Raw genomic sequence first — 20,005 nt, 5'->3', positions numbered from 1 at the left:
GTTCTTCGTGATGTAATGTTCAAATGCAAATCATAGATGGAAAAGCTTGCGAAGTGCATTGCCAAGTGGGATCCATTTGTTGCCAAGGTGTTTAATGAAATTTGTGTGGAATAAGTGAATGCACACAATAGGCCTCAACATTGCTTCAATAGTTTAGGGTATGCAAACCTTATAAGGAAGTTCCAGGAACGAACAAGAGGTTATATACCCAAAGGCAAATGAAGAATAGGTGGGATGCCTTAAAGAAAATGTATACCCAATGAAAGACTTTAAACAATAGAGTCACTGGTTTGTGAAGAGATCATGTGATAGGATGCATTATAGCTAGTGACGAGTGGTGAGCAGAGCAAAATGAGGCCAGTTGTTGAATACATTGTCTCTATAAGTAATCTATTTTTTGGTGTTGAAATTTATATTGTTCTCTGTAGTTTCAGGCAATGCCAGGCTGTATCACTTTTAAGACTGCACCACTTGAGCCTGAGGAAGAGTTGAGAATAATGTTTGAAGCTATTAGTTATACAAATGAGAGTTTCTTTGTTCCAGGAGTTCATGGACGAAACGATAATGGAGATGGTGGTGCTGCTGGTGAGGCTGAGGATGTGAATGGTGTGCCACCCATTGTTTAGAAGCGTGGCAAGGACAAAAGGCCCGCTCATGACTTCCCTAAGGGAAAGAAGAAGAAGACTCGTAAAAATGACTATATGAAGCGGTTGATGGATGCATATGAGTTGAAGGTCCAAAGCAGTACAAATTCTACTACTTTTGCAGTGGTTGATCATGTGAGAGATGAGATAGCTCAATTGTTGGAATTAGTAATTAAGGATGGGGCAGAAGAAGGGAGTGATGAGCACTATTATGACACACAACTTCTTATAAAAAAGGAGTATCGTGACGTGTTTATCACTTTGAAGACACCAAATGGGAGACTAAGGCTCTATTTGTTTCCTGCTTCTGGTTCTACTTCTGCTACTGGCAGAAGCCAGAAACCAGAAGTCAGAACAAACAGGGTTCTGGAGAAGTGGCTTCTGGAGAAGCTAGAAGCCTACTTCTGAGGAAAATAAACTAAAGCTGAGAAGCTCGCTGAGATACGCTTTTCTGAGAAGCTATGTGCTGAGAAGCCAAATATTTGTTGTAGAAGCCAACAGCCTATTTCCAAAAGCAGCTTTTCAAACAAGCTAAAAGCACAGCTTTTTAGAAAAGCTCAAAAGCAGAAGCTCAAACAAACAGGTCCTAAATTGGGTGAAAAGGACATGGGAGAACAGAAAGAAGCATTAGGTTGCGGAGGAAGACCTATATGTCATCACTTTGCGACTTATCCTATTATGTACTATAACTTTAGTTATCTTATGTCATCACCTTGAGACTTATCCTATTATGTACTATGACTTTAGTTATCTTGAATCATCACTTTGAGACTTATCCTATTATGTACTATAATTTTAGTTATCTTGTGTCATCACTTTGAGACTTATCTTGTTATGTACTATGACTTAATTTATTCATCTGTGATCGATATCACCCATGGCTTCCTTTGTAATCATGTATGCAGATGAGCTCTTCTACTGACTCTGAAGAACCAAGTGATGTCATTATACATAGTAGCAATGAAGATGACGATGATTTTATTATTGCGTATGCTGCTTTGGAATGTATGTGTCGGTGTATCAGGAACCAGGGGTCCCTGAGTCCCGAGACCGGGCCGGCCATCCGCCACGCGTCACCATCCCACGAGGTCCACCCTGCAAGATAAGAAGAAGCTAAGTCCCGGGAGAAGGTGCTCGGAGCCGCCGCCTCTGGTTCCCGAGCACCCCAGTTCCCCGATGATCCGCAGAGTCCAAGTACCGGGAAGGAAGTGCTCGGAAGAGTTCTCGCTTACCCCCAAGTACCGTAGTCCCCCGATGATCCAAACAGCCAAGTGCTCGGGAGAGAGTGCTCGGGGCTGCACGTGGCAGCCCCCGAGGACTCGGTTCCCCGAAGGTCTCACCGGAGTGCTCGAGAGAGAGTGCTCGGGGCTGCACGTGGCAGCCCCCGAGGACTCGATTCCCTGAAGGTCTCACCGGAGTGCTCGGGAGAGAGTGCTCGGGGCTGCACGTGGCAGTCCCCGAGGACTCGGTTCCCCGAAGGTTCGCGCAAGATCGTCCGACGACCCGAAGGGTCCTATCGTCGGGGTGTCAGCCAGTCAAAGGCCCAATACCGCATTTAATAGGCACGCGCGGCCTGACATCCTGACATTCTCAGCTGCTCACGCCCTAGTGTCAGACCCTACCATGCTCTGGCAGGGGGGCATGGGTCCATTAAATGCACGGGTCCCGTCCCATTTCATCCGGGTGCCTCGGGATAACGTTGCCAAAATCGAAGCGCTCCGCCTGCCACCCTGCCCTGGCAGAAGAACAAGACAGGGTGGGCGCACCGGGCACCTCTGTGACTGCCCGGTGGACCCTCTTAATGGCGCCGGAGGACATCCACAGTGGCGGGTGGTCGGATGCACGCCGCAATTTTCCACCGCCCCTGTCACTTCGCCAAGACGGAATGATGACGCCTTTCTCCGTGGTGCCTTGGCATTCGCGCTCCCTCTTTCCCATTCTGGATAAGTCGAGGTCGGCGCGCCTATAAAAGAAAAGGATGGAGAACACATAAAGACAGACCGAAAACAAGGTGAATAAGGCAAGAAAGCCCCGAAAGCAGGCCGTTTGGGAGTCATTAGTTGCATTTTTTCACCAGACGCGATGGAGAATGGCGACAATGGCGTAGTCGACGAGAACCTCGACGACCTGAGGGCGCTGCTCGAGGTGTACGAGGCGAGGCTATCGGGCTCGGGCGGCCGCGCGCACCTGGCCGGGGACGCCGTCAGCCTCGCGGACCTCAGCCCCTTCGGCTTCATGCGCTACTTCATGGCCACGGAGAATGCCGGCGTGGTGGACGCGTACCCCCGCGTCAAGGCGTGGTGGAACGCGCTGCTGGCCAGGCCGTCTGTGCAGAAGGTGATGGCCGGCACGCCGCCTGATTTCGGCTTGGGGAGTGGCAACAGACCGTAGTGTTGGAGCTCTGTTGGTTCCGAATGCATTTCCAATAAACTTCCGTGTTGTACGGCCAGTTGTTTTGCTGTAACAACACATTTTTTTTTGAAAACCAAACATACGTGAGCCAAAATAATTAATTATCTATGATGGTATGAAGATTGCCGTACCGTTCAAATTGTCTAATTAAATATAAAGAAATTAATTTGAATTAAGTACCTCAAAGTGATTAGAGGGCTCAAAATAGGCCTCGACCGGCCCAGTGACTAGAGGGAAGGGTGTCGGCGCGGAGCTTTTTTATTTTTATATTTTCTAACTTAAAAAGTTAAATAAATAGTTCCTGAATGAAAAAATTTACAGAAATAGATGCCTACCACATTCTCAAAGGCCTGTAAGGATGCTACAGTGGCAAGTACAGGCCTTACCACCTTCTCATAGGGCAGTTAGCCCTTGCAGCCAACTGAGAGGGCAGGTAGGTACTGTTCCCACATGAACAGTACTCAGTGCTCAATTTTCTGTTCCGATCTCTTTTTTTACATATTCCATAATTCATGTGCAACCCGTTTTAATTGGATTCATTTAAAAATCATGTGTATAATTTAAACTAAAATTCTCTAAAAAGGGTACTTTTATAACTTCTAGAAATTATTAGGGCATTAAATAAATTCTCAAAAATCTAGAAAAATTCACTAATATTTTTTTATATGATGGATTAATTTCTAAAATTATTTTCGGCCCTAGGTTACATGGTGAAAAGGTGAGTTCCTTTGTAATACTCCATTTATATGTATTTTTATAATTTCATGTGATATTCTTCTTTTAACTCTATTTGAATTCAAACATTTAAAAACCTAGGGCTGAAAATAATTTTAGAAATTAATCCATCATATAAGAAGAATATTAGTGAATTTTTCTAGATTTTTCAGAATTTATTTGATACCCTAACAATTTCTAGAAGTTATAAAAGTACCCTTTTTAGAGAATTTTAGTTTAAATTGTACACATAATTTTTAAGTGAATCCAATTGAAACGTGTTGCACATGGATTATGGAACATGTAAAAAAAAATTAAAATTTTTGGAGCAACAGAAGACCACTATTTTGAACAGAGGAGATGAAAACAGAAAATTGAGTGCTAAGAACTGTTCATCACGGGAACAGTACTACCGCCCTCTCAGTTGGCTGCAGCCCTTTGAGAGAGCGGTAGGTATCTATTCCTGTAAATTTTTTTTATTCGAGAGCTATTTATTTAATTTTTTAAGTTAGAAAATGTAAAAATAAAAAAACTCTGTCGACGCCTGGTGGTTTGTGGTCTGCGGCGCGGGAACCATCCCAGCGGTGGTCTGTGATGGTCGCGCGAGATTGGACGGGCCACAGCCTGGAGAGTGGAGGGGCGCTTGAGCGAGAACACGCCGGTGGGGGTAACAGATTGAATGGGCCGAGAGGTGAAATGGGCTGAGAGAGAGGAGAAAGAGAAGGGTCTGTGCCGCGGGTTTGGTTTTCTACTTTATATTTCTTTTATCCCTATACTAACTAAGAGCTCGTGCATTGCAACGGAATAAAAATACATGAGATCATAACTTTTTAATTCTTATGGATAAAACGAAAATGTGAGTTCAAAATGTTAAACATCTGCAAAGCTTAGATCGACAAAACACCATCATTTAGATCTTTGTATAAACATGGTGAAAAATAAAGATACAATATGAAGATCATGTGTTACCACCCATTCGGGTTCAGATGGTCATGAAAAACATTGGCGCAAAATATGAAGATCCTGTGCTACTGTCCACTGGAACTTCTTTTTATTTCTCATCGTGTGCATCATATTATCATCTCGTGGATGCTTGATTATTGTTTGTAGCACAGTAGCACACATGGGTTGTAGCAGCTAATACAGTCTCGGCTTGGCTGGCTTGTCTGGCTCATTTTATTCTGTTTCCTCCATGTCAGAATTCTACTCTTACGGTTCCTGCAGCGGTTGAGGGCCGAACTACTAGAGAGAGTTCCTTTCTTTGGTCTCTCTCATTTTTTAATATATCATAAGGTATATATAAATTAATTTTTTCTCACATTTCAGACACGTTTTACTAATCATAGTACAACATTAGTGCATTGCAACGGATCCTAACATAATGCTAAAGTAATACTTAATTCATAGGGCAATAGTGTCCGTCCGTACGCTGCTTCACATTTTCGTGTCTTTTAATTTACAAAGTCTACTATAACAAACAAGTGCATTTTCGTAAACTAAAAAAAGATCTACAACTTTAGTGAAGATACTATATTTTTATTCTATCATTAAGGTGGCATAATGTGTTGTTGAAAACTGATGTTTGAATCAATCTGAATTTCTGGCATCAAATGTTCAGACGTCCATTACTCCCAAACCACTTATCAAAAAATTATAAAACCTCACCAGAAGATAGATAATCACATCCCCTACATATTTTTAAGCAATCATATTTACAGGAAAAACATTAAGATGGTCTAATTCATGTCTGAACCTCTGCTGCAAATTCTGACGATAAAACACAACAGTCCACTTTGAACGTCCATATCTGGAGTTATAAACCTCCAAATATGACAAATTATACTTTCGTCGAAAGCTTATGAAAATGGCTACAACTTTCTAATTATCATAAATTTCAGAAAAGATCGTTAAGGCCTTGCAAAAGGAAGCCCTAGCAGAACAGCACATGCTGGAATCTCTATAAAATCTAACTCGCGGTCAAAACGACTAATCCCGACGACTAAAATCCTTCAAAACCACATAATTGCAGGGAAAAGATGAATTTCATCTCACTTGAGTCTCTCCAAATCCTAGGGCAGCAAGCCCTCCTCATCTTTCCTCTCTTCCCCCTCTCTTTCCTTTCCTCCTCTTCTGCTCCTCCCTTCTCCTTGCTTTTCCCCTTCCTTGGACAGCAGCAGCAACTATGGAAGAGGGAGAGGGGGCACTAGGGCTGAGGAGGTGGGGGAGGGGCGACGTGAGGAGGGGGTAGTTGGCTGGGTGGAGGGATCGACACTCAGGTGGCGATTTTCTCGGTTCGGGTAGTTTGATGGTTTTTTATCTGTTTTTTTCTAGTTATTTATTAGGTGAGAGTAGGGGAACGTGGAGGAGGGCAGTAGCTGCAAGCGTAACATAGAGGGTGCGCTAAAACTACTATGTATTTTAAGTATTAGAGAATAGATATATAATTTTTTTATTCAACACAAGCATAGAGTCAAAAATTAGAGAACAATTTGGAAACTTTTTTATATTTATACGCTATAGATTTCCATTATCCATTTCATTTATTAAATTTCTTGGAAAAAAATACAAATTACTCTATTGAACTATTCCTAGTGTTCGGATAACTCCTAACTGTAAAACCATTTATTTAACCTCCGAACTTTAAATACCGGATCACATAACTTCTGGAGTGGTTTTTCTCGGTGGTTTTGCTGATGTGATGACGATTTCACTGATGTGGTAGCCTACAATGTCATTTTCGCTGACATGGCAGTACACACGTGGCAAGCAAACCCACATGTCATATTTTTCTCACTCACCCCTATCTTATCAGCCTCCCTCTCCCTCCGGTCGGCCTCTCTCCACCTCTCCTCCCTCCGGTCGTTGTCGGAGGATGAACTCCTCAAGCGGGGATCCTGAGGGATCCCTTTGAGATTCGGCCGGGGGATGATTCTGGATCTACCTCGTACGTGGATTTAATGTGAATATGTGAGATGTAGGCAGGACAAATGATCGGCTACTAGTGGGAGTAAATGCTCAAGGGATTTTTAGACAGGTTCAGGCCGTACGGAGCGTAATACCCTACTCCTGTGTGTATGATATTAATGCTCTGGGAATGCCTTTCTCTGGATCTCTTGTGTTACAAGGTTTTTTGTCTAAGTCTAGAGCTTCGGTCTTCAAGTGCTGACCTCTAACTGTGTGCTTGAGCTTGTTCTTCTTTGATCCGTCAAAGATTGTACTTCAGCTCTTCTGAACTTGTTCAGGCCTGTTGCTTCAGCTAATCCAACTTGTTAGGCTTGTTCTTCTCCGAGGTGCACCCCCCTTTTATCCCGTCGGGAGAGGCTTGGCATTCCTAGAAAGGAGGGCATGAGTTCCCATGAGTCATAAATGGAAAGCAACTATCATGGGGCTGCAGCTTGATATTATAGGAGGTTGAAAAATGCACCCTTGGCCAGTCCTATCGCCCATTACGCCACCTTTTAGCGGGTGCAGCAGGGGGGCCCACCGGGCAGCCGCCGAGCAACCCCGCGTGCCCGCCCGGTCAGAGTAGGTCTAACACAGCAGGGCGGCAGGCAATATGCCTCGAGCCCAGCGACGATATCTCCAAGCCGCGCAGGGTGACATGCGATGGGACCCGTTACATTAAATGTCCCCACACCTCCCTGCCAGGCGGTGGCAGGGACTGACGTTAGGCGTGGGGGGGAGTGGTTGGAAGTGACAGGCCACGCTCCCTCTTAAATGCAGCATCGAGCCTCTCACTAATTGACACCTCACTGCTGAGTCCTTGTGGGGTCCACCGGCAAGGGGCTTCTCAGGTCCTCGGGGAACTCTGGGTACTCGGGGACTACTGTTCATAGCCCTGAACGCTCTCTCCCGGATATGTCTCTTCTCGGTCCTCGGGGAACTCCGGATACTCGGGGGGCCACTGTTCATGGCCCTGAGCACCCGTCCCGGAACTAGCTCTTCTCAGGTCCTCGGGGAACTACGGGTACTCGGGGACCACTGTTCATGGCCCCGAGCACCCCTGCCGGAACTAGGTCTTCTCGGGCCTCGAGGAGATGGTCCCCGAGGGAAGGCGCCATGTGGCATTTGCTGTCCTGGCCTCGGGATTCAGGGACTCCTGGTTCCCATGTCACCGACAGTAGCCCCCGGACCTATCGGCAGGCGATGGCCTAGAGACTGCGGATGGGGCCCTATTTCTTCGAGGCCGATCACAGCATCGGTGACATGTGGCTTGTCATCAGGCGCCAAACTCTTAAGTTTTTGCAGTCTTTTTGGCCCAGGCTCTTGGTACGGCCCAAGTGAGAAACCGAAAGTACGCGTGCCCTTCTGACTTCCGGGGGGAGTGATAACGAGGCGGGAGGCGCGCGTGGCAACCGTGAGGATCGAGGGTGGTGCGCCTGGCAACCGTGCGGATCGAGGGGGATGCACCTCGCAAATTGCGCCAAGGAATGTGCCGTTTGAAATCCCCACGATATAAAAGGAGAGGGGCAACGAACCGTTACCCCCCATGCCATTCTTGCGGTTGCCATCTTCAGCCTTCTTCTTCTTGTGCACCGGGATCTCTGTTCAGCCCACGGTGCACCTTGCTTCTAGCCTCTTCCAGCACACTCCCCACCCTCAAAAAATGCCAAGGGCAGGAAGCGGCGGTCGGGACATGTCAAGCTCCAATAGCATACTGCCGAAGTCCCGCCTCATGAATGAGGAGGGGGTAGAGAAGGTCCGAAAGTTGATGGTCCCCGCTAGTCAGCGTGAGGCGTCGGTGGTGATACCGGCCAACTTTCCGCCCTCCATACGCAGGCCGGGGTGGATCATAATCTTCGTGTCTTTCGTCACCGCCGGGCTGGTGCCGTCGTTCTCAACGTTCCTCCTGCAAGTGCTGGACACATTCGGCGTCCAGCTGACCCACCTGAGTCCGAACTCGGTGGTCATCCTGGTGATCTTTGCCCAGTTCTGCGAGATGTTCATGGGAGTGCCGCCGTCGGTCGCGCTCTTCTGGCACTTCTTCGTCCTTCAAGTGGCCGGGAAGAAGAAGGGATCTGACGAGGTAGAGGTTGTCGGCTGCTGCAACTTCCGCCTACAGGAGGGACTCGGTGACGTCTATGTCCCGTAGGTACTGCGTGGCAAATGGGACGACTGGCGCCAGGACTAGGTTTACGTCGATGCTAGTTGCCATTACCGCCTCTCGCTACCCCAAATGCCGGCGGAGCCCCACAGGCCGATCTAGGAAGCGGCCCCTGCCCCCGGTGTTGAACCGCATTGAAGACCTGCGCCGGGCGGGGCTTACCTCGCTAATGGTGGTCACCAATTACCTATGCCGCCGTCTGGCCCCTCTGCGGGAGCGCGCCCGCTTCTCCTGGATGTACACCGGTCTGGGCGACTTGATGACGACCTGCATAGATGAGGAGGGGGACCTCGACGAGGGGGCCCTGGTGACCCTGCTAAAGGTGTTGACCGGCATCGACGACCTTGCCCAGGCGGTCCTGCCACGCAAGGAGCTGGCGCTTTGCGCAGACCCGGGCCGGGCAGCTCTGCAGGCGTCAATGCCGGCCTTCGACGCCTAGGGGCTGGTGGACCATCTGGGGCGCCGAGACCCCAGGACTCTGCACATCCCCGTGGTGGACGACGATGGAAGGCGGGGTGCCGCCGCCGAAGACAGTAGGCCGGCGACCCGAGGCGACAAGGGGAAGCGTCCCCGGGCATACATCCCTCAGCCGTCCTCATCCTCGTCGCCATCACCTCCGCGACAACGGCTGACGGCAGGTGGCGAGACGGTGGGCGGCCGAGGCGGCCAGTCTTCGGGAGCGAACTCCGGGTCGGAGGCTGGGCCTTGGGTGCGGCAACCCAGCGGCCAGAGCCTGGCAGGCGGTGCAACGGCTAGCGGCCGGACCGACCAGCCTTCGGAGGCAGGCTCTGGGGCGGCTGTTGGGGTCACCCACGACGGCCCGAGGGCCAGAGCCCTCCCTTGAAAAGGAGGAGGGCAGAGCCCGGGCCTGAGCCGAAGCCGCAAAGCCCAGATTTCCGGATCCCGGAGTCCCGATGGCGGTACCGCAGGCCCAAAACCACGTAAGCTCCCTTTTTGTCTCGAGCACAATTTGCCTGGATTTTGGCTAGTTACTAAAATGTTTTCATTTCAGGCCACCCAAGGACTCCGCAGGAGGCCAGAAGCCCCCGGAGCAGCCGAGGCTAGCCCTTGTCCCTGGGCCGAGCACACTGGCGGACCCCGAGCCGAGGGCTCCGGCCAGCTCTGAGCTAAGAGCCCCTGTCGGACCCGAGAAGAGAGCCCCGGCCGGACCTGCCTTGAGCTCTTCGAGGAAGGAGTGAACGGCCGCAGGGGAGGTGGTCACGACAAGGGCTGTGCCGGCGTGGCCGCCGTCGAGGTCCTCGAGGGCCTCTACAGAGAGGGCTCACAGGGGACCTAGCCTGCGGCCATCTTCTGGCCAGGCCCCGAAACCCCTCCCCGAGGTGCTGGGAAGCGCCCAGGAGGTCATCGGGTGGCTCAAAGCAGCCGTTGCGGCAGAGCGGTCCGAGCTCAAACAAGAGCACGCCGCCCTAGTTGATGAGAGGGGCCAGCTGGACGAGGCCCGAAAGTTGCTGGAGACCCGCATTGCCTCGGCCCACGCGTCCTACGAGAAGTCCATGCGCGAGGTGGCCGAGGAGCGGGAGGCGCTGGAGGGGGCCCGCGACGAGGCTGTCGCCGCGCAGGAGAAGGCCAGCCGCATGGAGCGGCTCACGGCGGAGCGCGACCAGGCGTCAAGGAGGCACGCTGCAGAGCTGCTCGCTCGTGAGCGGCAGGTGGTTTCTCGGGAGGAGGTGGCTAGCAAAAGGGAGGAGGCCGTGCGGTCTGCCCAAGCAAACTTGTCCCGCCAGAAAGACGAGCTCGAGCGTGGCCGCACCGATGTCCTCCGCCGGGAGGAGCAGGTCACGCTGCATGAGACAGACGTCGACATAACGTCGCTGGCACTCGATGCCTAGGAGTGGCAGATCGCGCGGCGAGAGGCGAATGCCGACTTGGCATCGTCAGCACTCACCACCAGGGAGGAGCTGGTCGCCAAGCGGGAGGCTGACCTGGCAACACAGGAGTAGGCCGTCAAGGCCCGGGCTGAGCAGCTGGAGCGAGCCCAGACCGAGGCAGTCGCCCAACGCCGGGAGGTCCCGACTGCGAGGGGCATCCCTATCAGCGCCGCCGACGGCATCAGCCTCGAGGCCCGGCTAAAAAACACCGAGGACGAGCTCGAGATCGTCCTCTCAAAGCGGACGAACATGAAGCTGATGATGCGGGACATCCGTCAGCAGGCACGGGACTCCGTGGAGGCAGCCGAGCTTGGGCGCGTGTTCGTGGGTGACCAGTCGCTGGACAAGGAGTCGATAGGCCACATCGCCCTCGGGTTCGCAGAGATCTCCCGGCGCCTCAAGGCCCTTCCTACCGCTGTCCAGGAGCTGGCGACCTGGGAGGGGCGTGCACTGGCCCAAGGAGTGGCCGAGACCCCGCCTTCCCGCTGGAGCCAGCCCGACAGGGTGTGGTTGAGGCAGAGGAAGCCGCCGCCCGGGAAGCCGTCCGCGACGTCACCACCGAGGTGGCAGGGTCTTTTGTGCGGGAGCCGGGCTCGAGCAGCGACGCGTGCTCTCTTCCTGAGCCTGTAGATAGTTAGTGTTTTTTGTTTTTTGGAATGTTGTAAATATGGGAGTGATCCCCTTCTGAACGGTTCCTTTTAATATAATAGAAGCCACTCTTTGGATCGAAACTCCTTTCTGTACTTGCTCTTTATGTTGTCTGCTTTTGCTTGATGTCCCGAGAGGCGCTAGCCGGGCCGAGCCCGGCAGTCCTCCCCTGAGAAGTTAGGTTGCCCCGACCACTCATTGTTTGAGTAGTGGGACCACCCGAGCGTCCAGCCCCCGAGCCCTCGCGAGTGCGCAGCTGCTGAGTCAAGAGACACAGACACGAACTTCTTTGCTCGTGAGACAGATCCACCTGGCACGGTACACGCCATGATCAGTGAACACTTTTCACCCTTGCAACCTCTCAAACAAATAGACCAGAGACGCGTGCGGGCGGAAATGCGACCAAGAGTCCCCACGGTTTGGTGGTGTCCAGGGAGGACGGACCAGGCCGAGCACCACGGCCACCGTAAAGGACCTAGGTCAGCCATCGCCGCCTGTACGGTACACCGAATACTGTCTGTTTTTGTCGTTCCGGAAAAGCGAGCACGTGGGTTGGGTTTTGAGCGCGAGGAGACTATCTCGCCGAACAGATTAGCATGCGAGGGTCCCGAGGATAACTCGGGAACAATAGTTTATTGCGTATATATGGAAGGAAATTCATATAACTTTAGTAACTCGTCGGGTAGCTGTCAGCCTTCCAGCCGACCGGTCCAGGAAAGGGTAGATGTCCTGAGCTCGGGGTGCCCGGGAACATGGGTTCTCTCATGCAGAGTGCCTAAGCCCCCAGGACATCCTTTTAGCACCCGAGTACTAGAAACCTGGTAATAGAACCTGGGGCCTAGGCGGTCCCGACCACTCATGTCCGAGCGGTAGGATTGCCCGAGGACCCCAGAGGCTCGAGCAGTGCCCCAGGCATTGAGGTCCTTGTAGTCGGGAAGCTTGGTTCTCGAGCATTTGATCTGTAAGCTTGGAAAACAGGCAAAGGTTCTTTGCTTGGTGCGCTCTGTTAGTGCGGTACTTATTATAGACTGCTCTCGTTTTTGACCCGAGACCTCTCGAATACCTGGACTAGTGAAGTGTACAGACAGAGGCATAACCAAGAGGTCCAATGGTTCGATGGTGCCCAGGGTAGGACTGACCAGGCCGAGCACTGACAGCCCACCGCTGGGGTCTAGGCGGTCTCGACCACTCATGCTCGAGCAGTAGGATTACCCGAGACCCTAGAGGCTCGGTAGTGCTCGGGGTACTGCCATGCAGCTGAGCACCATAGCCTACCACGACAGACTTAAGTCAGCAGTCACTGTCTGCACGCATACCGATCGGGATCCGTTTTTATCAATGGGAAAAATGAGAGAGCATGTTTTTCTCACACAAATCGAGCATCTCACCAAACAGATTAAACATATGGATTCCAGAGAAAACTCGGAATAAGAGTGTATATTGACAATTTATACAGAAGTGCTAACTTACATGGTTGGTGGCAGCCCCCAGCCAACTTGGGAAGGGGGAGAGCCCCTGTCCTGGTTGGCCCGAGCACAAACATGCCAACTTATGGATAAAACTTGTGCAGATGCTCGATGTTCCACACGTTTGGGAGAGGCTGCCCATCCTTTGTGGCCATTCGAAACGAGCCTTACCGCGGGGCACCGGTCACGATGAAGGGGCCTTCCCACATAGGGGAGAGTTTATTCTTTCCTTTGCGCATTTGGGCGCGTCGGAGAACTAGATCTCCAACCTCGAGTGACCGGGCCCGGATGTGGTGCTGATGGTAGCGCCACAGGCTCTGCTGGTATCTGGCGGCTCGAATGGCGGCTCGTCGCCGACGCTCCTCCAAGTGATCGACGTCGTCGCGTCTTCGCTGTTCCTGTTCGCCTTCTGAATACGCATTCACCCGAGGGGAGCCGAGTGTGAGCTTAGAGGGGAGGACCACCTCGGTGCCGTATACGAGGAAGAACGGCGTCTCCCCGGTGGCCCACTTGGCGTGGTCTGGTTGGCCCATAACATAGCTGGCAGCTCATCGATCCACCCTTTTCCATGCTTTGACAGCACGTCGTAGGTTCGGGTTTTGAGCCCCTTTAGTATCTTGGCATTTGCACGCTCGACTTGCCCATTGCTCCAAGGATGAGTGATAGAGGCGAAGCAAAGCTTGATCCCGAGGTACTCACAGTATTCCCCGAATAGGGCACTTGTGAACTGGGTGCCATTATTGGTGATGCGTCTGTTCGGGACGCTGAAGCGACTTGTGATACCGTGGATGAATTGGATTGCCGTGTTCTTGGTAACCTTGACAACTGAGACCACCTCCGGCCACTTAGTGAACTTGTCGATGGCGAAGTAGAGGTACTCATAGCCCCCGATTGCTCGTGGGAATGGACCCAAGATGTCCAGCCCCCAGACCGCGAAGGGCCAAGACAGGGGGATGGTATGAAGAGCTTGAGCTGGCTTGTGAATCTGCTTTGCGTGAAACTGGCACGCCCTGCAGTGCCGAACCAACTCGAAAGCATCCTGGAGGGCTGTAGGCCAGTAGAAGCCTTATCGAAAGGCCTTCCCGACCAGCCTGCGGAACGATGCATGGCCACCGCACTCGCCCTCATGGATCTCAGTGAGGAGCTCACTGCCTTCTGCCCGGGTGATGCATTTCAGGAGGACACCGTCCGTGCGGCACCGGTAGAGATCCCCATCTACTATGGCATAGCGTTTGGACTGCTGTGCAATCCTCTCCGCAGAGACATCATCCCTGGGAAGGATGTTTTCTTTCAAGTACCCTCAGATCTCGTCGATCCACGAGGCATCTTGAGAACCACCGGCAAGCGCAGCGCACTCATCGGGCGACGGCACCCTGACGGGACCTCCCACTGGGGGTGCTGCCTGGGTTCCCCCAACTAGGCTCAAGGGTTCCCCTTCATCCTGGTTGGCAAGCAGGACAGATGGCCATGTGAGCCTTTCTTCAAAGGCTCCAGCTGGGAAGAGCACCCCGGCAGAGGCCAGGCAGGAGAGGTCATCGGCCAAAGTGTTGTCGCGGCGAGGTATATGCCGCAGCTCTAGGCCGTCGAAGTGCCGCTCCAGCCTCCTGACTTCTGCCACATATGCCGCCATCTGCGGGTCTGCGCACTGATATTCCTTGGATACTTGGTTGACCACCAGTTGGGAGTCACCCTTCACAAGCAGCCGTCGGATCCCGAGACCCACCGCTGCTCGGAGGCCAGCGATGAGGCCCTCGTATTCCGCCATATTGTTGGTTGCCCAAAAATGTAGCTGCACGACGTACTTGAGTACTTCACCTGTTGGGGAGGTGAGCACCACTCCAGCCCCCGCGCCTTTCAGTGTGAGGGAGCCATCAAAGTGCATGACCCAGTACTCGGGCCCATCTTGCCCGGGGTACACGGACAACTCTTCATTGTCGACCTTGGGGACCGACGTCCACTCTGCCACAAAGTCGGACAGAGCCAAGCTTTTGATTGCTTGGTGGCTGACGAAGTGCAGATCAAATTCTGCGAGCTCGATCGCCCACTTGACGATACGCCCAGTGCCTTCTCAGTTCCGGAGGATCGGCCCCAGCGGGTATGTGGTTACCACCGAGACCTTGTGCGCCTGGAAGTAGTGGTGCAGCTTCCTGGAAGCGATGAGCACCTCATAAAGTATTTTCTGGGCTTGGGGGTACCTTGTCTTGGCATCTCGGAGGACTTCACTGACGATGTACACCGGTCGCTGTATACGGTGGGCCCGGACTATGGCCTCGCCTGAGGACTTGTCGCAGCCCCCGAGCTCGGCACAGTGGTCGGGGCCGGTCGAGATCTCGGGCTCGACTCCCTGGTCGGGAGGAGCCGTGGTCTCGGGCTCGACTCCCTGGTCGGGAGGAGCCCCGAGACCCGAAGGCTGCTTGGGGGCGGCTGGGAGCTCGGACCCAGCACCTTGCCCTGAGCACTCGTCACGCTCCATCACCAGTACCATGCTCACGACCTGAGGAGTGGCCGAGACGTAGAGCAATAAAGGCTCACCCTCGGAGGGGGCCACCAGTACGGGCGGTGAGGTGAGATACTTCTTCAAGTCTTGGAAGGCCTGCTTAGCCTCCGGTGTCCAGTCGAAATGACCGGTCTTCTTCAGCAGTTTGTAGAGTGGGAGCCCTTGCTCCCCGAGCTTGGAGATGAAGCGCCCCAGGGCTGCCATGCAGCCAACGAGACGCTAGACCTCCTTGAGTCAAGCAGGGGGACGCATCTTTTCGATGGCCCGGATCTTCTCCGGATTGACCTCGATTCCTCGGTTGGAAACCAAGAAACCGAGGAGCTTGCCCGCGGGTACCCCGAAGACGTACTTCTAGGGGTTGAGCTTTAGGCGGGTGGTGCGGAGACTATTGAAAGTCTCGGCTAAGTCTTCCAGCAGGGTGGCCCGGTCTCGGGACTTGACCACGAGGTTGTCAACATAAGCTTCGACGTTACGGCCAACCTGCGTATTAAGGGTAATGCGCATGGCCCGCTGGAAAGAAGACCCAGCGTTGCTCAAACTGAACGGCATTGACACATAGCAATAGGTCCCCACCAGGGAAATAAAAGATGTTTTTTCCTCGTCCTGTTTGGCCATGTGGATTTGGTGATAACCCGAATTTTTATCTAAAAAATACAAAAGATCGCATCCTGTAGTGGAATCTACTATCTGATCTATGCGGGGTAAAGGAAAAGGATCTTTTGGACAAGCCTTGTTAAGGTCGGTGTAGTCGACACACATCCGCATCTTGCTGTTGGCCTTCGGGACGATGACTGAGTTGGCCAGCCACTCTGGGTGACGGATCTCTCGGATGAAGCCGGCGTCGAGGAGCTTGCTGACTTGCTCCCGGATGAACTCCTGGCGCTCGGGTGCCTACCGCTGGATCTTCTGCCTCACCGACTGTGCGTCTGGGCGCACGGCCAGGTGGTGCTCGATCACCTCCCTAGGGATCCCGGACATATCGAACGGTTGCCATGCAAACACATCGATGTTAGCCTGGAGGAAGACGACGAGCGCGCTTTCCTATTTATCGCCCAGGTCACCACCGATTCGGATGACCTGGGACGAGTCTTCGCCCACCACGACCTACTTTGTGGGGATGGAGGCGTCAGCGGCGAGTCAGGGTTTGGATGAAGAGGGTCCCGGGCCCCCTGGGTGTCCTTCGACCTCGGCCCGAGCAGAGACCAAGGTCGAGTATAGCTGCTCGGCGCAGGAGACGGCGCTGTCAGTCTCAGCGGGCACAGAGATGGGGCCAGCAGGGCACGGTATCTTGACCGTGAGGTAAGCATAGTGCGTCACCACCATGAACCGAGCGAGCACCGGGCGCTCGAGAATTGCGTTGTAGGGGAGAGGGACTTTCGCGACATCGAAGACGACGTTCTCCGTCCGGAAATTGTCCCGGCTCCCGAATGTGACGGGCAGCTCGACCTGCCCAAGGGGTACTGTGTGCCCTGGTGTCACCCCGTAGAAGGGGAGGGACGGCTTTAGGCGCCTCGAAGGCACCTGCAGCTTCTTGAATGCCTCCTGAGACAGGAGGTTCAGGCCTGCACCCCCGTCGATCAACACCCGGCTGACCTTCACATTGCAGATGGTGGGGGACACCACCAGAGGTAGTCGCCCCACCCCTGCAGTACTCGTGCGGTGGTCCGCCAGACTGAAGGTGATCGGGGTCTCCGACCACTTCAGAGACCTTGCGGTCATAGCGCCCGGGGTCGCCGAGCACACCTCTCGCTCATTGTCTTGACGCAGTGTCGAGACGAGGGCATGTACGCGCCTCCGTCAATGAAAGCGATGGTGTGCTCGGGCTCTTCGAACCCGAGCTCTTGATTTTCGGGGGCGGCCTTGTCGTCGCCACCCTTGCGGCGCTCTTCGCGCTCCTTCTGGCGCCGCTCGACGAGGCCCTTGACGGACCAGCACTCAGTGAGGTCGTGCCAGTCGGTTTGGTGGATTTCACACCATTTTCCCGGTTCGGGCCTCGCGGGAGCGGGCTTCTTGTCGACAACCGCCCGGCGTGCCAGCATGCGGGCAGGGCCCTCCGCCAGCACGATAGGGGTTGTCGTGCCGGCGTCGTGCTTCTTTCTCCTTTTCTTTTCCCACCTGTTGGAGTGGGAAGGACCTGTCTTGTAGGCAGCGGGTTGCTTAGGGCGCGGGACATGCCACACCCGAGCCACCGCCGCCTTGGCGCACTTGTCGGCCAATGCGAAGTGCTCCGCAGTGGTTTCAACCTCATGCGTACATAGCTTTTTGAGCATCCGCTCATCGCGGATGCCCTGCCGGAATGCGACAATGATGGCATGGGGGGTAATCCACGGAATGGTGTTGCGGACCTAGCTAAAGCGCTGTATGAAGCACCTCAGCGTCTCCCCCTCTTGCTGCTTGATGGCGTGGAGGTCGCACTCCAAGCCGGGGTGTGTGAAGGTGCCCTGAAAATTAGCCACAAATTGGTGGCACAGATCATCCTAGGAACTAATAGATCCTGGGGGTAAGTTCATAAGCTAGGAGCGGGCAGAGCCCGTCAAGGCTATATGGAAGTAGTTGGCCATAACCTTTTCATTCCCGCCCGCCGCTTGGAAGGCGGTGGTGTAGATTTGGAGGAACTCGACGGGATCGATGGACCCATCGTACTTCTCCGGTAGTTCTGGACGGAACTTCGTGGGCCAGTTGACCCAGCGGAGCTCACTAGTGAATGCGCGGTAGCCCGTGCCGTATCCCACGGCACTAGCAGTGCCCTTGGGGGGCGAACGCTGGCGCACCGGGGAACCCCGGCGGTCCCGGCCAGCATAGAGGAAGCCTGGTCCTCTGCCTCGGTCTCGTGCCGGGACTCCCGGTGGCGCTCGAGGGTGACGCGTGCATCCTCGACAGCCCTCCGCTCCTTGAGGTGCAAGCAGAGGTCTTGAGCTCCTGTCATGACCAGGGGGCGGCACTCCGCCTGGAGCCCCCCCGGCCGGTTCTGCCGCCACCTGAAGATGGATCGGCTTTTGTTGCACCGCGGTGGGAGGTGGCGCGGGAACTTTCGGCCAGCACTTGCTAGTGAGCCGTGCCCACCAATGCGGCCACCTCCTGCGGCCAACGGCCTTCCGGGGTTTCCCCCGCTGCCTGGACAGGCGGGTGCCTGAGGAGTGCTTGCGCAGCAAGCAAAGAACTCCCAGGGCTGGTGTCACCGAAGGCGAGCCTACGCCGTAACGGTGCTCGGCGCTGTCCGGATGTCGATCTTGTGGCGTTTGCCGCTTGCTGAGGGTTGGGTGGCCCACTTGCAGCGGTGGCGGCCCTGCTGGGCCCAGCGCCATTGTCCCCAAGGGAGGGGGGTGCCGTACGGGCTGACCGCTGATGTTGCTGAGGAATAGCAGAAACTGGGGCCTCCTGAGCCATGGCCTCCACTTCTTCGCTCGAGTTGGAGCCGGTGCGTTGGAGACGATGTTCGCCTGCCATTTTTCCTGCAGAAAACAAGGCGGATTCAGGGATGCAACCTCCCTACCTGACGCGCCAGCTGTCGAAGGATGAACTCCTCAAGCGGGGATCCTGAGGGACCCCCTTTGAGATTCGGCCAGGGGGATGATTCTGAATCTACCTCGTACGTGGATTTAATGCGAATATGTGAGATGTAGGCGGGACAGATGATTGGCTGCTAGTGGGAGTAAATGCTCAAGGAATTTTTAGACAGGTTCGGGCCGTACGAAGCGTAATACACTACTCCTGTGTGTATGCTTTTAATGCTCTGGGAATGTCTTTTTCTGGATCTCTTGTGTTACAAGGTTTTTTGTCTAAGTCTAGAGCTTCGGTCTTCAAGTGCCGACCTCTAACTGTGTGCTTGAGCTTGTTCTTCATCGATCCGTCAAAGATTGTACTTCAGCTCTTCTGAACTTGTTCAGGCCTATTGCTTCAGCTTATCCAACTTGTTAGGCTTGTTCTTCTCCGAGGTGCACCCCCCTTTTATCCCGTCGGGAGAGGCTTGGCGTGCCCAGAAAGGAGGGCACGACTTCCCATGAGCCATAAACGGAAAGCAACTATTATGGGGCTGCAGCTTCTCAGGTGCTCGGGGAACTCTAGGTGCGCTGGGACTACTGTTCATAGCCCCGAGCGCCCTCTCCCGGATATGTCTCTTCTTGGTCCTCGGAGAACTCCGGGTACTCAGGGGCCACTGTTCATAGCCCCGAGCACCCCTCCGGAACTGGCTCTTCTCGGGTCCTCGGGGAACTACGGGTACTCGGGGACCACTGTTCATGGCCCCGAGCACCCCTCCCGGAACTGTGTCTTCTCGGATCCTCAGGGAACTATGGGTACTCGGGGATCACTGTTCATGGCCTCGAGCACCCCTCCCAGAACTGAGTCTTCTCGGGCCTCGGGGAGATGGTCCCCAAGGGAAGGCGCCACGTGGTATTTGCTGTCCTGGCCTCGGGACTCGGGGACCCCTGGTTCCCATGTTACCGACAATCGTCCTCTCTCCCCCTCCCATCATCCTCTCTATTGGGCAAAACGACTTAAGCTATATGCGATGAGCTTCACCAGTGTCCAAACTAACTTGGTTCAAAAACGCGCGAGAGAGATGACGTGGTAGCCATATGACAAAAACAGGTGACATGGCAGCCATGTCATTAAAACCAATGTTGCAAGCC

At 53.8% G+C, this 20,005-nt stretch overlaps 1 protein-coding gene across 1 annotated transcript; it reads left to right on the top strand.

The window, feature by feature from the left end:
• Positions 1-2,726: 2,726 nt before the first annotated feature.
• Positions 2,727-3,035, top strand: LOC133883293 (glutathione S-transferase 1-like). Its single transcript, XM_062322577.1, has one exon. The coding sequence runs from the start codon at positions 2,727-2,729 to the stop codon at positions 3,033-3,035; it is 309 nt and encodes a 102-aa protein (XP_062178561.1).
• The last annotated feature ends 16,970 nt before the right edge of the window (positions 3,036-20,005 follow it).

Source organism: Phragmites australis, chromosome 1 (genome assembly GCF_958298935.1).
Source record: "Phragmites australis chromosome 1, lpPhrAust1.1, whole genome shotgun sequence".
Lineage (NCBI taxonomy): Eukaryota > Viridiplantae > Streptophyta > Magnoliopsida > Poales > Poaceae > Phragmites > Phragmites australis.
The sequence above is the reverse complement of the archived record's forward strand: the minus strand, read 5'-3'. Positions and strand labels throughout refer to the sequence as shown.